Source organism: Schistocerca gregaria, chromosome 3 (assembly GCF_023897955.1).
Source record: "Schistocerca gregaria isolate iqSchGreg1 chromosome 3, iqSchGreg1.2, whole genome shotgun sequence".
NCBI classification, from domain to species: domain Eukaryota; kingdom Metazoa; phylum Arthropoda; class Insecta; order Orthoptera; family Acrididae; genus Schistocerca; species Schistocerca gregaria.
In genome coordinates, this window is record NC_064922.1 from 942,668,266 (window position 1) to 942,683,518 (window position 15,253).

A 15,253-nucleotide genomic window follows, 5' to 3' on the forward strand; every position below is an offset into this window, starting at 1 on the left:
TTGAAGTGAATTTTGGTCCACCAAGGGAAATTTTCAGTTTTGGGAAGAGATGGAAGTGTGACGGAGCCATATCAGATGAATAAGGCGGGAGTGGCAACAATTCCATGTGCCAATTGCCATGGCGACGGAACGTATGTGTGGGCGCGCATTGTCTTGATGGAAGATGGCTTTGCCGCGCGGGATTAGCCGAGCGGTCTTAGGCGCTGCAGTCATGGACTGTGCAGCTGGTCCCGGCGGAGGTTCGAGTCCTCCCTCGGGCATTGGTATGTGTGTTTGTCCTTAGGATAATTTAGGTTAAGTAGCGTGAAAGGTTAGGGACTGATAACCTTAGCAGTTAAGTCCCATAATATTTCACACACATTTTTTTGAAGATGGCTTTCTTCCCTGCTAAGCCTGGCCTTTTTTCGAGTGCCTTTTATTGCAATTTGTCCAGGAGGTTAGCATAGTACTCTCCAGTAATTGTTTGCCCAGTGGGGAGATAATCTACAAACAGAATCCCCTTCGCGTCCCAGAACACTGATGTCATGACCTTTCCCAGTGAAGGAATTGTCTTTGCTTTCCTTACTGGTGTAGAATCAACACGTTTCCACTGCTTTGACTGTTGTTTTGTCTCTGCGGATAGTAGTGTACCCAAGTTTCATCTGTGGCCACAAACTGGCGCAAAAAATCTCGTTCGTTTCTCCTAAAATGAGCCAAACATTGTTCTCGTATATCCATGCTCATGCGTTTTGGATCCAGAGTCAAAAGCCGTCGCACCCATGTTGCAAATTTTTTCAGTTCTAATTCTTCAGTTAAAATGTGACATACCCTTTGAGATGACATCTGGCAAGCATGAGCAATTTCATGCATAACCATTTTGTGCACTTTTGCAATGACTTCTGGAGCAGTGACACATCTTGGCCGATCACTGCGCGGATCATCATCTAAGATCTCCCGACCAAATTCAAATTCATTTGTCCACTTGGCAACAGTGGAATATGAAGGAGCAGCGTCCCTCAGTGTTTTCTGGAAACCGGCATGAATGTCCTTTGCTTTCATAGCTTTCTTTACGAAGTGCTTAATCACTGTTCGAATCAAGATTTTTTCCGTCTTCGCAAATCACTACACGGTAACAACAACAGAGTCACGTCACCTGATGTGGCACGTGTTTACAGGCAACAGTCCAATGAATATCACGTGAACAACTCGTTGCGCTAGCGCTGACCTCTCGTGGTGATTCCGATAACTTTTCAAACCACCCTCGTATAACTGTACTTTGTGCCACGATTCTGATGTCGCCTTTAACTTCTGCAACTCGCTGTGTGTAGTCAAATGTCGACGCCTGATACTAATGGTGTAGCTATTGTCGAATGCATCGGTAGCGCTACACATTTGTTTTCTCTGAATGATCCCCAAAAGGCTTAACATGGTGCTCGCGGGCAGTTCACGCCGGACCACAGTTACCGCCTGACTGTGATCTAGGGCTGTTGAGCGGATTGAGCCCTCCTAGTCAGACAACGAACGAAATTTATCGTTGGGGATCTAGAGGATAGTCGGGGATAAACTGGCGGTGTGGTAAGCCTCCTACGGAGACAGTGAATGCTTATAAATCTTGATATTATACTAGGTAACTACCGCTGTTCCGGTAGTCTACGTTCCTGACTTTTCTGGTGCAGATATTAATCCAGGGATCTTGGGGCTTGTTGAATGAGAACTGTGCTTCAATAATTTTGTTAGAGTTGTTGGATATGCATGTAAATAGGTATTCTGACCAAGTAATTTTTATTGGAGACTGACGTGGTTAAAAGCGGACTTTGATTCGGACGGTCCCCTACTTCATGTCTAGTGATTCTGATGGCGATCAAAGAAAACTGAGTTGCGTAATTGATTGAGATCAAAGTAGGCACACTTCAAGGTACTTGAGTGATTGCTAGATTTTGTAGATCATATGCACGCTATAAGGTAACAGAGTCGTGGCTTTGTGGTTATTGGTGAAAGCAATACAAGTTTGCATTTTATTTTTGGTGACCTTTTGCGTCTTAACAGAGGTATAGGATTTTTCTGCACTCAATCACCTACTACAGAATAAGCTGTATTTGTGAAATATTAATAAAAAAAGGAAACTTTTGAATGAAAAGTAATTCTTAGCTCTCGACTATTTCTTGGTAGTCACTGGAATTTTTCTTCGAAATATTTTGATAGCTGATTGATAAAGAAAGAAAAAAATAAAAGAAAGGCGGAATAAAGAAAGCCTTAAGTATTCGTAAAATAAGGAAAGCTTATCAAGAAAAACAGTCTTGTTCTCTAATTTTTGCGGTTAAATGACATAGGCGGATAAACTTTAGTAGCTGTCATTTGTATTGACGAAATTAATCTTTGTAATGAAGAAAATATATACGCCTTATGTACCTTTTAACAATCGCCCATTCATATCTATACTAAGAAAGGGAAAAGAAAGACAGAAGTAACAAAGCTGGAACATTACTTATAAAGGAAAGAAATAATAAGAATAAGTCAATAAAACTACACAGTAAGCAGCTAAGCAATCTATAGAAAGATAGGAGTCGAATTATATCGCTTATTCACAAGCAAAGTTGATCTTTGCTCGCAGTTGTATTACAACTGAGAAAACAAGATAAGCCTGACTGTCTTTAAGCAAATCCGAAACAACAAGAAAAAAATTGAAAATGATGCTGAAATAATAAAAATTATTCAGACGTTAGTGAGAATATCCTGTAACGATATTAAAACAGAAATAGGCTAGGGAAGTAACCATAGATTGCTTTACCCTACATATGCGTCAGCGATCTAATTACAGCTAACAAAGAATCATTAACAAGGTGCGCATTTTCTCTTTCATAAATAGAGAACTAATTCTAATTGAATGTTTCCTGATGTTATATTGATAGGACTGAGCCAATAACTGTTTCTGGCTAATAGTAACAATACAGTCATATAATGATTAAGTGTATTAGGCTGCACCGATTAACTTCATGTTTCTAGGCTGAATGTGCATGTATTACTGAAAGAACACTGGATCTTATGTCATCGATAGACTTTCAGTTGTGTTGGTTTCGTTGGATGTTACTTATACGTAATTTAGAAGAGGGAGATCTGTACTGTGAAGTGGCAAAACGCGACGCGAATCTCATAAGCTTCCGCTTTCCACGTCGGTAATTGTTCCACATCTTTTACTGTTAATACTGTTCATAAGAACTTCTTATTTTATATGCTGTAGGGAGTGTCGAGTGACATTTGAGCTGGGTCATAAAACACAACTGTACGTGTACATTTATTAGTTTTGTTGACCAAACTTAACGTTTCCTGTCGATGCCTCTGGAATTTGTATTCGCCCTTCGGGCGGTGTCTTTCTTCACTTTGCTTCGACACGAAGTATTGCACATGCCTTACTGTACTGACACAGTACGGGAAGTGTAGAGTTCTGTTGACCAATGTACATAAGTGGTGGCACGCTGCACTCAGTATTTAGAATCCCTTTATCCCTTCCTGGGCACAGTATGGGAAGTGACTTTTACCAACGTCAGGAGCTTATTGCAGCCAGACAGTACACCATAATTCGTGTATCCCCATCTTCCAACCGCAGCAACAGGCATGGCACATACTTCGAATCAAAAGCAATCCACTCAGCTCTTTGTTTACACCATTAAAAGCTGTGATATCCCTGGGATAGACATGGCGCTACCAAATCTCCCCAAAACCCATGTGTGTGTGTGTGTGTTGTTGTTGTTGCTCCTATTTCTTCCAGATCACCTTTAATATTATGCTATAATTTGCTAGCCAAGCTGTTTCCTGCTCCGCCTACTGTTAGTACTTGATATTGTTGCAGAGTTCCTCAAAAAAATAAAGCAAATTCCTGTGTTATAATGTTTATTATGCTAGTATATGCTCAGCAGCTTAAGTGCATGGGACACGATTAAGTTTTTTTTGGATCTATTTTCCAATGTTGATTTCATGTGCTGACTCGTTCCATGGTCATGGAGATTTGTTCCTCCGTTTGATTCTAGATTTGTAAAATAAATAAATAAAATCGCAAAGCGATTGTAATGGATGCCGAAAAGAACGGTCCGAGCTTATTGTTTACAGACTTCAATTGTTTAATTTTGTTTTGAACATATTATATTAAATATTCATTGTAATTTAGAAATTCGTAATGATTTGGCATCAGAAATCTACCCCAAAGTTTGTAAAAAGTATTTCTCAAACACCCTGTAGATGGCATCAACATCGAACACGCATATACTGCACATATTTATTCGAAGTAACAATTTTCTATCATTAACAAGAAAAAATTGACACTATTATTAAAATATAGAGTAATGACATTATGTGTACCTCCTCAGTATCACGTAATCTACCTGTAAAGTAATGACTACGTAACTATAAATCATGTGTGGTATCAAACATTTTCTAACTCTCCAGCGAAATTTTAGCCCTGGCGCATGACGTGTCTTCTGTCTCTCTGACGATGATGTATTAAACATAGTAATTTTAGAACCTTGCTTCCCTTCCTTTTTTGTGGACAAATTTCTGTAGATACCAACGACAGTGTCCGCTCGCAGCTCTGAAATAAATAACTCCAGTTTGTAATGCATTTTAGACTACTTTGCTGTCACTACTGAAGCTGTAATTTTTGCTTGTAGTTTATATTTTTTGATTGGCGCTCACTTTAATCTTGACTTCATAATTAGTTTTTATTTGTCAGTGCTTCTGTGTAAGAGGAAACGGAAAAACATGATAAAACTTATTAGTATGGCACCATTGTGAAAGAAATGTAGGTCACAAAATGTTACCAGTAACTGATTTTTATTAATAAAATCATCTGTACACAATACTGTAAAAGAATTACAGTGCAGTTAATTACATAAGTGGAATTTTAATAAGGCGAAATTCATTAAATTTTTATTGTTCGTAGGCACATTTTTATAATGCAATAAAAACAGTGAAAGAAAAATGTACAAAAGTTTCATACAATATTATCATTCTTTTTCGGTGTACTACACAATACCATTAGGTATAATGAACATTTTTTGCCGTTATTAAGTAGATCACATTCGTAATTCGTTAACAATTGACTGAACAAAAGGATGCTGTGACTGAAATAATTATTTTAACATCAGTTACTTTAAGTTATCGACGAAAACAGAAAATAGAAACAATAAACTTATTTTTTTTCTACTAAGTTCCTTTGTATAATTCACTGGTCGAAATTAAAAGTATTCCCTGAATGAGCCCTTCGTTACGCAAACAGGCACAACGAAGTGGCGGTAGCTTTCACCCAGACATTCACGCTTTCAGCCTGACAAAACACTAACATACCATGAACTGTGCGAATGAAGTGGCAGCCACTGAATCCGCCGTCTCTGTTACGTTGTAAATAAGCACTTTCCTCCGGACGTGATCCGGTAAAACACCCTGTCTTCCTCGAGTTACGCGGATATTATGTAGCAAAGTTCATTTATGGCGAGTTCTGAGGCACTTCGCGATCGTTAACTGCAACAGAACACGGGCGGACGTAACTGAAATGAGAAAGACTGACGCAACGTGGAGATCTGTGGCCAGCGGCCTGCTTGTTAAAATTAAGGAATTTCAAAGGAAAGGGTTAAGTCTCAGGAAACGAGAATAGTATGTTTCACATGGCAGCTAAGGCAATCCACGGTCCGGCGAGGGAAATACGAAATTAGTTTTTTTTCCGCTGAATGATTGGATTGCGACCTATCCTGCGGTTGTGGTAGCATTTACGAAATGAGCTGTAAAACAACCTTATTTTGGCCCCAACTACTGTCGCTGAATGCAGGAAGAGTGTGTTGTGTCTCAAGTGTGTGTTGACTCAACAAATAACCAACCGTACAGCACATTCGGATAATATGTAAGGTTGGTTTAATTTCACACGCATTTCATGCCTAGATTCTTGAACTGAAATCGATGGGGGAAGAGTATACATTAGCAAGGTTACAGACAGAATCTAGGCGGTTGTGATAAAACGCTTCGTGACAGGAAACATTATTTGTCACCTGTCACTCTTTCTCATGACGTACATTTTTGTTTGAAAAAAAAGTGGCGTACCTACTGATTGAAATAACAGGAGAGGAGCGTAGTCATTTGGACCATAGATAGACTGAGCCGATCTCTTAGTTCCACGAAGGGGGGGGGGGGGATGAGGGGGAAGAAAAACGTTACTCTCCTCTGCTAGATCTAACTTAGAGGCTCATCAATGTGAAATTATTAATCCTCTGAGATAACTAGAATCCATTTGCTCTGGGAGAAACATTTCAGCAGTAATTAAGATTTGAAGAACACGGAAAAATGAGAGAGCGTCAGTGACCGCAGGGCGAGATCGCGTTTCTCCAGTTTCCAGAGGTCAGCTTCGCGAAGTTCCCTCGCCGGAGCACGCGAAGACGGCCGCGGCTCACCACGGAAGTTGGGCACCACTTGTTAGTCTCTGGAAACGGAGCGGGCGCGACCGAGCCAACTGGGAGGTCCAGACGCGCTCGCTCGGTCGGCGCCCGTTGGAAGTCCGCTCACTGTCCCCTGCTCCCAGTCCGGCCGATCACTGCACTTCGCACACGAAGAAGGTCTCGAACGAGCAGGGGCTGTCGTTCCACTTGAGGCCCTTGCCGTCGCGGTTCCACAACTCGAGGCAGTGCTCCTCCTCGCCGTTCTCGTAGCGGAAGTTATTGGGCTCGCCCGTGTTCCAGTTGGTGAAGGTGATGGGCCGGCCGGTCGCCATCCAGAAGAAGGTGCCTTCTTCCGCCTGGTCGGTGCCGGACGTCCAGAAGTGCTCGTGGCCCAGACCTGAAACAAAATGGCACTGATGTGAACGTGCTTCAAGAATCGACAAGGCACAGAGAACGAATATAGCCAAGACAAATACCAAAACGCTGTATACCGTTAGTGGACATTAATATGGGATGTGTCCACCCTTCCGCTTTATTTATTTATTTATTGTTCTGTGGGACCAAATTAAGGAGAAGTCTCCATGGCCCTTTTCCTTTTTTTTTTCCTTTATTGAGTTTCGATTCCCCCTGAAGGGGGCTGGCTGGCAGCAGCTTATTACGCCGATCTTCAGGGGGGGGGGGGGGGGTGGAGAGGTTAGGTGTGGAGAAAATACAGGACGGAAGGGGGGAGGAAGAGGGAGGCCAGGGAAAGGACGGAGGAAAGAAGGGGAGTGAGGATCAGAGTTGATAGGAGGGATAAATGGAGGGAGAGAGGGAGGGGGAGTTGATGGAACCCACCTTGGGAAAGGAGATGTAGGATGCAGAGATGGAGGGCAGGGGGTGGGGAGGGGAGAGGAGAGGAGAGGAGAGGAGAGGAGAGGAGCAACCAGGGGGTGAGGGGGTTCAAGGCGGCGGGTCTCCATAGTCATGGAACGAGTCAATATGTAAGTAGGCTGATTAGGTTTTTATATTGGTAACGCCACGTAGCTCTCTGTATGAAAATCACTGGCTGTGCTGTGTGCAGCAGAGATGGGTCGAACTCGTTCATTCCCGTGAACTACTTCGTTCATGTCACTCTTTGCCGTGAAGCGTTCAAATGAAGTAGTTCATTCATAAAGTACGGAAGCCTGGCGAAGTTGCCCAGTTCGCCGCTCAGCTGCGACTACGCTCGCTACGCCTCGCTCGTACAATAAAGCTTCGTAATACTTCATAATTTTACCAACAGATGGCAGAACTATGCAGTAACGTGCACGCAGCGTTTTACGATCTTACAGCGTCTGAGTTAACTTAAATACAGCATGGCCGAAGGGAACAGAGGAAACATAAACACAGGAGCCTGTCACATATAAAGAATGTATTTCATTTAATCTTGCTCGACATTTTCTCATGAAGAGCCCAAAAAAGTCTTTATCTGCCAAATGAAACATTATTTGTTGTATTCATGGACTGAAAACTAGGGCTACCAACGAAATGCAGCCCAATATTATGTTCCTTTTAAGATTTAATCCAAAATAGAATGAGTATGTTTACCACTGTCACAAAGCCTATATACCTACGTTAAGTAATTATTCAGAAGTTTTCCTGTAGATTTTATTTTTGTTGAGAATAATAATCCTCCGGATTCAAAACTTAAACTGTCACCTGTAGTCATTGGCACGATTTCAGGTAAAATCACTCTTTCAGTGCTATTAACAAACCTCTTATTTTCATGTTCGCTGTGCGTGTCCACACCGCGTCTCTTCATTTGTATCTTTAATATTCATTTGTCTGCAAGCGCTGCCAACGGTAGGCTACCAGTAGACGCGAAGTTTAACTGCACAAATAGTCACGGGTAATGATGTCAGCACAGCAGGAAGCAGCTGACGCTGCTGTCCCCTCGCCCCCCAAACCCCATGTACACCTTTCGTTCCCCACAAACACCGCGCGATTCGTCGACAGGCAGTAGAGGGAGGACTGAAGTGAAGGGAGGATGAGTGACGTAGCGCCGATGAAGTGGGAGAGGGAGAGGGGAAGAGAGTGAGTGAAATAGAAAAAGTGTGGAGTGTGCTGTCTGTAAAGAGTATGACGTACCAGTTCGTTGAAATTGAGTGCTTAGTTCACACTTCACTGGAGTGAAGCGTTCATTTGAACGACTCATTCGCGAGCTCCCCATCACTAGTGTGCAATCTGTGGCTGGTTCGCATTGTTGAAATATTCGCTATTGCAGTGTTGGGCTGTTGGCTGTTAACAGCGCGTAGCGTTGCGCAGTTGGAGGTGAGCCGCCAGCAGTGGTGGCTGTGGGGAGAGAGATGGCGGAGTTTTGAGAGCGGATGATCTGGACTGTGTCCATCAGAGACAGTAAATTTGTAAGACTGGATGTCATGAGATATATATATATATCCAGTCTTACAAATTTATATATATATATATATATATATATATATATATATATATATATATATATATATACTCATTTCCTGAAGAAGCAACCGTTGGTTGCGAAAGCTAGAATTTTGTGTGTATGTTTGTGTTTGTGTGTCTATCGACCTGCCAGCGCTTTTCTTTGGTAAGTCACATCATCTTCTTTTGTAGGCATTATTGAAGGTCAGATTGCGTTGCGCTAAAAATATTGTGTGTCAGTATAGTGATAATCAGAATAAGTAGAGAGTAATGTCTGAGTACGTTCAGTTTTGCTCAGCTGTTAGAAAATCAAATAACTAAGGGGTTTACCAGCACAGTAATTCACTAATTTTTCTAAGGGGACGTTCCAAATACATGAAATTATAACATGATAGTAGAAACAGATAAAATGAAATATAAGAAACATATTCAGGTGACGAGTTGTAGGTTTAAATAAAGAAAGTCAGCAATGTAACACTGGAATTTGCTTAATTTTTCAGCTTTTCCAGGTGCTTCTCGACAGAATAGAAGGAGTGAGCCACGAGGAAACTCTTCAGTTTAGACTTAAAAGTATTTGGGCTACTGCTAAGATTTTTGAGTTCTTGTGGTAGTTTATTGAAAATGGATGCAGCAGAATATTGCACTCCTTCCTGCACAAGAGTTAAGGAAGTGCATTCCACATGCAGATTTGATTTCTGCGTAGTATTGACTGAGTGAAAGCTGCTAACTCTTGGGAATAAGCTAATATTGCTAACAACAAACGATATTAAAGAAAATATATACTGTGAGGGCAATGTTAGAATTCCCAGACTGTTGAATAGGGGTCGACAAGAGGTTCTCGAACTTACACCACATATAGCTCGAACAGCCCGTTTTTGAGCCAAAAATGGTTCAAATGGCTCCGAGCACTATGGGACTTAACTTCTGAGGTCATCAGTCCCCTAGAACGTAGAACTACTTAAACCTAAGGACACCAAACACATCCATGCCCGAGGTAGGATTCAAACCTGCGACCGTAGCGGTCGCGCGGCTCCAGACTGTGGCGCCTAGAACCGCTCGGCCACTATGGCCGGCTTGATGCAAAAATACTCTTTTTGAATCATAAGAATTACCCCAAAAAATAATACCATACGACATAAGCGTATGAAAATATGCGAAGTAGACTACTTTTCGTGTTGAACTGTCACTTATTTCAGATACTGTTCTAATGGTAAATAAAGTAGCATTTAGTTTCTGAACAAGATCCTGAACATGGGCTTTCCACAGCAACTTACTATCTATCCGAACGCCTAGGAACTTGAACTGTTCCGTCTCGCTTACAATATGCCCATTCGGTCTGATCAAAATATCGGTTTTTGTTGAATTGTGAGTTAGAAACTGTAAAAACTGTGTCTTACTGTGATTTAGCATCAAGTTATTTTTCACGAGCCACGAACTTATTTCATGAACTACATTATTTCATACTGTTTCAATATTACACACAAGATCCTTCACTACCAAGCTGGCGTCATCAGCAAACAGAAATATTTTTGAATCACCTGTAATACTATGACAGCTTGAACTCTCCTGGAGACACTTTCAATGAAGTGTCTTTATGCCTGTACAGGAATGGGAGCCGCTTCTTCGTCAAGAGCCGAAAACATAGAAGGAAGTGATTTTTTTCATTATCATTGGAAACTGGGCCCAGAGTCAAATAGACGCTGGGTTCAGGTGGAATTATAGATAGGCCAGTCTATTTAAGGTGCATTATTGGCCAAATGCTGCTTTATGACAGGGTCCTCTATCATGGTAACACAAAAACACATCGAGAATGAAAAGCTAAAATGTGTTCATATCCCTCCGCATTTGTCGTTTTCTTCAGTGCAATAAAGGGACCACATCCTAACCCACGAAAAGCACCCATATACTATGACACCATGTCTTCTGTACTTCACTGCTGGCTCTACCCGTAAGGTATCGTTACCAGCCATTCGCCAAACCCAAATCCTTCTGTAGGGCTGCCACTTCAAATCATCAACTGTCCACTACACGACCATTGTACCTCACTGTTTTTAACTTCATACTCGCAGTCATTATGCTAGCTGGCCTACTGATAGCACTCTGGATAAATTTACTGCCTCACCAACACAGTTAGACCGCAATAGACCGGTGATACTGTATTGTAATTGCGCTGTTTTCGCGCCATTTTCTAAAACCACCCTCTTCAATGCTCGTCGATCCCACTCCTTCAGTTCGTGACGTCTGGCTGGTGTTCTTTAGCTGTGCAGCTTCGCGTTTCAACTTTATAATCACATCAGCAAAAGTTAACATGGGCAGTTTTAGAAGGCTGCAGTAGCCTTAATTGACGTGTTGGTCTGGTAACATCAAGTCCATGTTCTGTCACTGAGCTCTCTTGCACGATCCATTCCGCTATTACTGCCACTGCACTGACAACACCACACTCATTTTACACTGTCGAGTTCGCCTCTGGTGACATCTAGTGATCAATTCCCAGAGGTGCCTGAACACTTTTGGTCAAATAGTATACATGGCGTAACAAGACGACAGCGATAAATATCAAGAGGTTGCAGAGTATGCCTTGACTGAAGATAGGAACTCATCTTCGGAAACGTTATCCAATCACGCTACAGACCGCCAAAATTGCAGGGAACAACGTCTGAGGCTGGATCACCCCTCAGCACAGATGAAGAGTTGGTATGGACCTAACAGCATTCAGGTTGTGTGATGGCGTCGAATGCCTGAACACCTGCCATCACCACTCTCCTTAGGTTCGTCTCCATGAAAACTCACGTTTGACGGCATTGGCACGCCGCGCGGGATTAGCCGAGCGGTCTTAGGCGCTGCAGTTATGGAATGTGCGGCTGATCCCGGCGGAGGTTCCAATCTTCCCTCGGGCATGGATGTGTGTGATGTCCTTAGGTTAGATAGGTTTAAGTAGTTCTAAGTTCTAGGCGACTGATGACCTCAGCAGTTAAGTCCCATAGTGCTCAGAGCCATAACTTTGCCTCCTCTCCGAGTACTACAGCATCACACGACTTGTTATGACTGAGTAAATGAACGCCTTAGCCACTACCCCGAGGGACTTGAGCTGTAACGCATCACAGCAAGTGGTCCGCATAGCCACTGTTCAGACTTCACCACGCATCCTCACCGATGCCAGGACACGTTCAGCACTCCCAGTCGTGTTCCGAATGCATTGAACAGCATCTACAATGCGTTCCCGCATATAGTCGACACTCTCAACAGGGCTAGAAGAAATTTGGAAATTTGTGGTAAGGTCTTATGGGACCAATCTGCTGAGGTCATCGGTCCCTAAGCTTACACACTACTTAATCTATCTTAAACTAACTTACGCTAAGGACAACACACACACCCATGCCCGAGGGAGGACTCGAACCTGCGATGCGGGAAGCCGCACGGATCATGACAAGGCGCCTCAGACAGCTCTGATACCCCGCGCGGCCTCGGCAGGGCTACAATACACCAAAGCTGTAATATATGTGGCTAGAAATAAAAATCCGAGGGGTTCAAGTCTGAGGACCTGAGAGGTCACAGCATTACCGAGTCATGATAGATCACCTTTGTCGAAGCACTATTCATTTATTTTTAGGTATCTGGAATGATGATAAACGCGGGTGGTTTATTACTTTGTAATTTGCTCCTCTTTCAAAATACACTAACAGTGTTGTTACATTTGTATGATGCCCTTCTGCATACGTCTTATCGGAGACGTCATTGGTTTTTCCGGATCTACGTTTATTAGGGTAGATTCTACACAAATACCGTCCTCAACTGCAGGTGGTGCAGCCTGCTTCAGACTGACGAGGCTCTGACAACCGAATGACTCCGGGAATAAGGTGTCTCTCTCTCTCCCCCCCCCCCCCCCCGGTGTCTTGCCAATAGCGGATTATTGAGGTTAGGGCATTCTTTTGGCCTAGAGTTGGGAAACTGGCTCTAAAGACAGGAACTGTGAAGATGGTCAACGGCATAAGAATGTAGAACACACTGGACAACGACTACACTAAAGGCCTTATGGCATGCTCTGGTGATCATCATGGCTATGCTCATGGCGAAATTAGGATCTGTGGTGAGTCCCTCAGTAGGATCTCTGGGAGCAACAGTTATCGGTAGAGACATGAAGGAAATCAAATGGCAAGAAAAAATAGAAGTGGCAACCTGGAATGTAAAATCAGTGAGTCAAGGAGGGAAAAGACATACTACAATTCAAGAAATAGATAGAATGGTAATAGAGATACTTGGAGTTATCAAGATGTGATGGCCGAAAACATATTTACATTAATGGACACAGAGTGGTATACTGAGGAAGAGCAGACGGGAAGCATGAGCACGGAGTCGGTGTAATACTATCAGTGAAACTGGCAAGCTCACTCCAAAGTTTCATACCTGCATCAGCCGGTATAATGTTATTGCAGCTGATTGGTAGCCCTAGCGACACAAATATAATACAAGCGTATGCCCCTACAATGGACAAAGACGAAGAGATAGAAGAATTTTACTATTACATAAATGGAATTTTGTGAAAACTTAACAAATGAGAGTTGAAAGTTGTGGTGGGAGATTTTAATTCAGAAGTCGGAGAAGGTAGAACATCAGACATGGTAGGACCATTTGGACTAAGAGAGAGGAATGCTAGAGGGGATGATCTTGAAAATTTTGCTCTGTCAAATGATGTAGTGATTATGAACATCTGGTTTAAACTTCCACCTATAAGAATCTATAGATGGAAGTCTCCAATGGACAGACCTGGGAAAAGTGCGAGGAACGATATTGATTTCATACTAGTAAATAAACGTTTAGCCAGCCGTTGTGACCGAGCAGTTCTAGGTGCTTCAGTCTGGAACCGCGCTGCAGCTACGGTCGCAGGTTAGAATCCTACCTCCGGCATGGATGTGTGCGATGTCCTTAGGTCAGTTAGGTTTAAGTAGTTCTAAGTTCTAGGGGACTGAAGACCTCAGATGTTAAGTCCCATAGTGCTCAGAGTCATTTGAACCATTTGCAATAAACGTTTCAGGAGCAGCTGCACATCGGTAAAAACATACCCAGGAGCTGACGTAAACTGTGATTACACACTACTTGTAGGTGTTTTTAAAGTTAGAATGAAGAGAGTGGAGAGAAAGAAAAAGTAGATCTATAGTTTGAGGAAAATGAAGGACCCGATAGTGAAACTGAATATACAAGCAGAACTCAGCTCGGCGATTAACACAGAAGAGATCACGAGTAACAAAGCCAATTTAGAATTGAACAAATTACGGAATGTTCTGCAGCAAATAAAAGGAAAGTACGTGGAACCAGAGACAAAGAAGAGGAAGCCACGGATGAGATACTGAATCTATTGGAGGAAAGGAGATTAAATAAGAGAAATGCAACGGAATGCAGAAAGGTAAATAAGGGCACAGGAAGAAAAATAAGGGAGGTCAAAGAAAATGAAAAAGTGGAGGAATGCGACGATATCGAGTTTTATCTAAGTAAATGTGAGAGTTTCAATGTACACAAGAAAGTCAAAGAAGTAACAGGGCAACACGGGACGAGCATCAGTGGAAAACTAGTGGATGAAGCAAGGAACTTGATGGTGGAATTAGAAGACAAGAAAAAGACACGGAAAAAATATATAGAAAATTTATTTCATGGCATTAGATGTGCTTTAGATTCAAGTATAAATGAAATAAGTTGCACAGGTATACTAAAATAGAGGTTCAAACAGCCATCAATCAGATGAAGGACAGAAAGTCTGTGGGACCAGATAAAGTAGAAGCACCGTTCTTACAATTAATGGTTGAAAATCATATAAAATGGTTAACCCAAATTTTCAGTCATATTTATGTATCTGGACACATTCCACAGGAGTAGCTGAAATCAGAGTTCATTACTCTGCCCAAAAAGCCAAGTACAAAACAATGCGGATAAGCTTGATGAGCCATATTTTGAAATTGTTTTTGGGGGTGATACACAAAAGAACATACAGACTACGTGAGGAACAGATAGCTCCTAACCAGTTTGAGTCTGTTAATGCCTCGGGTACGACACAAGCCTTGTTCAGTATACAAGTATTGTTTCAGAAATGCAGATATGTAAATAAAAATGTGTTTGCTTTCCTAATAGATTAGCAGAAGGCTTTTGCTAGAGTAAAACACGTCAAGTTGATAGAGATTTTGAGAAATATTGGAAAGGAAGTAAGAGATTTACGAATCATAGAGATCGTGTTCTGGACTCTAAAAGCAGTGTTGCATATTGATGAAGAACATACTGAAACAGTCAAAATTCTCAGGGGAGTAAATAGGGATGTATCTTGTCACCCATAATATTTAATATCTACTCCGAATTCATATTTATAGAATCCTTGGAAGAAGTAGGAGAAGAAATTTTGATAAAGGGAATAACATTAAACAACATTCGATATGCTGGCGGTACTATTTTATTTG

At 42.0% G+C, this 15,253-nt stretch overlaps 1 protein-coding gene across 1 annotated transcript in view; it reads right to left on the reverse strand.

Annotated features, from left to right (window-relative positions):
* Nucleotides 1-4,784: 4,784 nt before the first annotated feature.
* Nucleotides 4,785-15,253, reverse strand: part of LOC126355865 (uncharacterized) — a 713,566-nt gene continuing 703,097 nt past the window's right edge. The window contains exon 5 of the mRNA XM_050006363.1: nucleotides 4,785-6,792. Coding sequence (XP_049862320.1) covers nucleotides 6,548-6,792 — 245 coding nt within the window. The 3' untranslated portion in view covers nucleotides 4,785-6,547. The remainder of the gene's footprint in view (nucleotides 6,793-15,253) is intronic.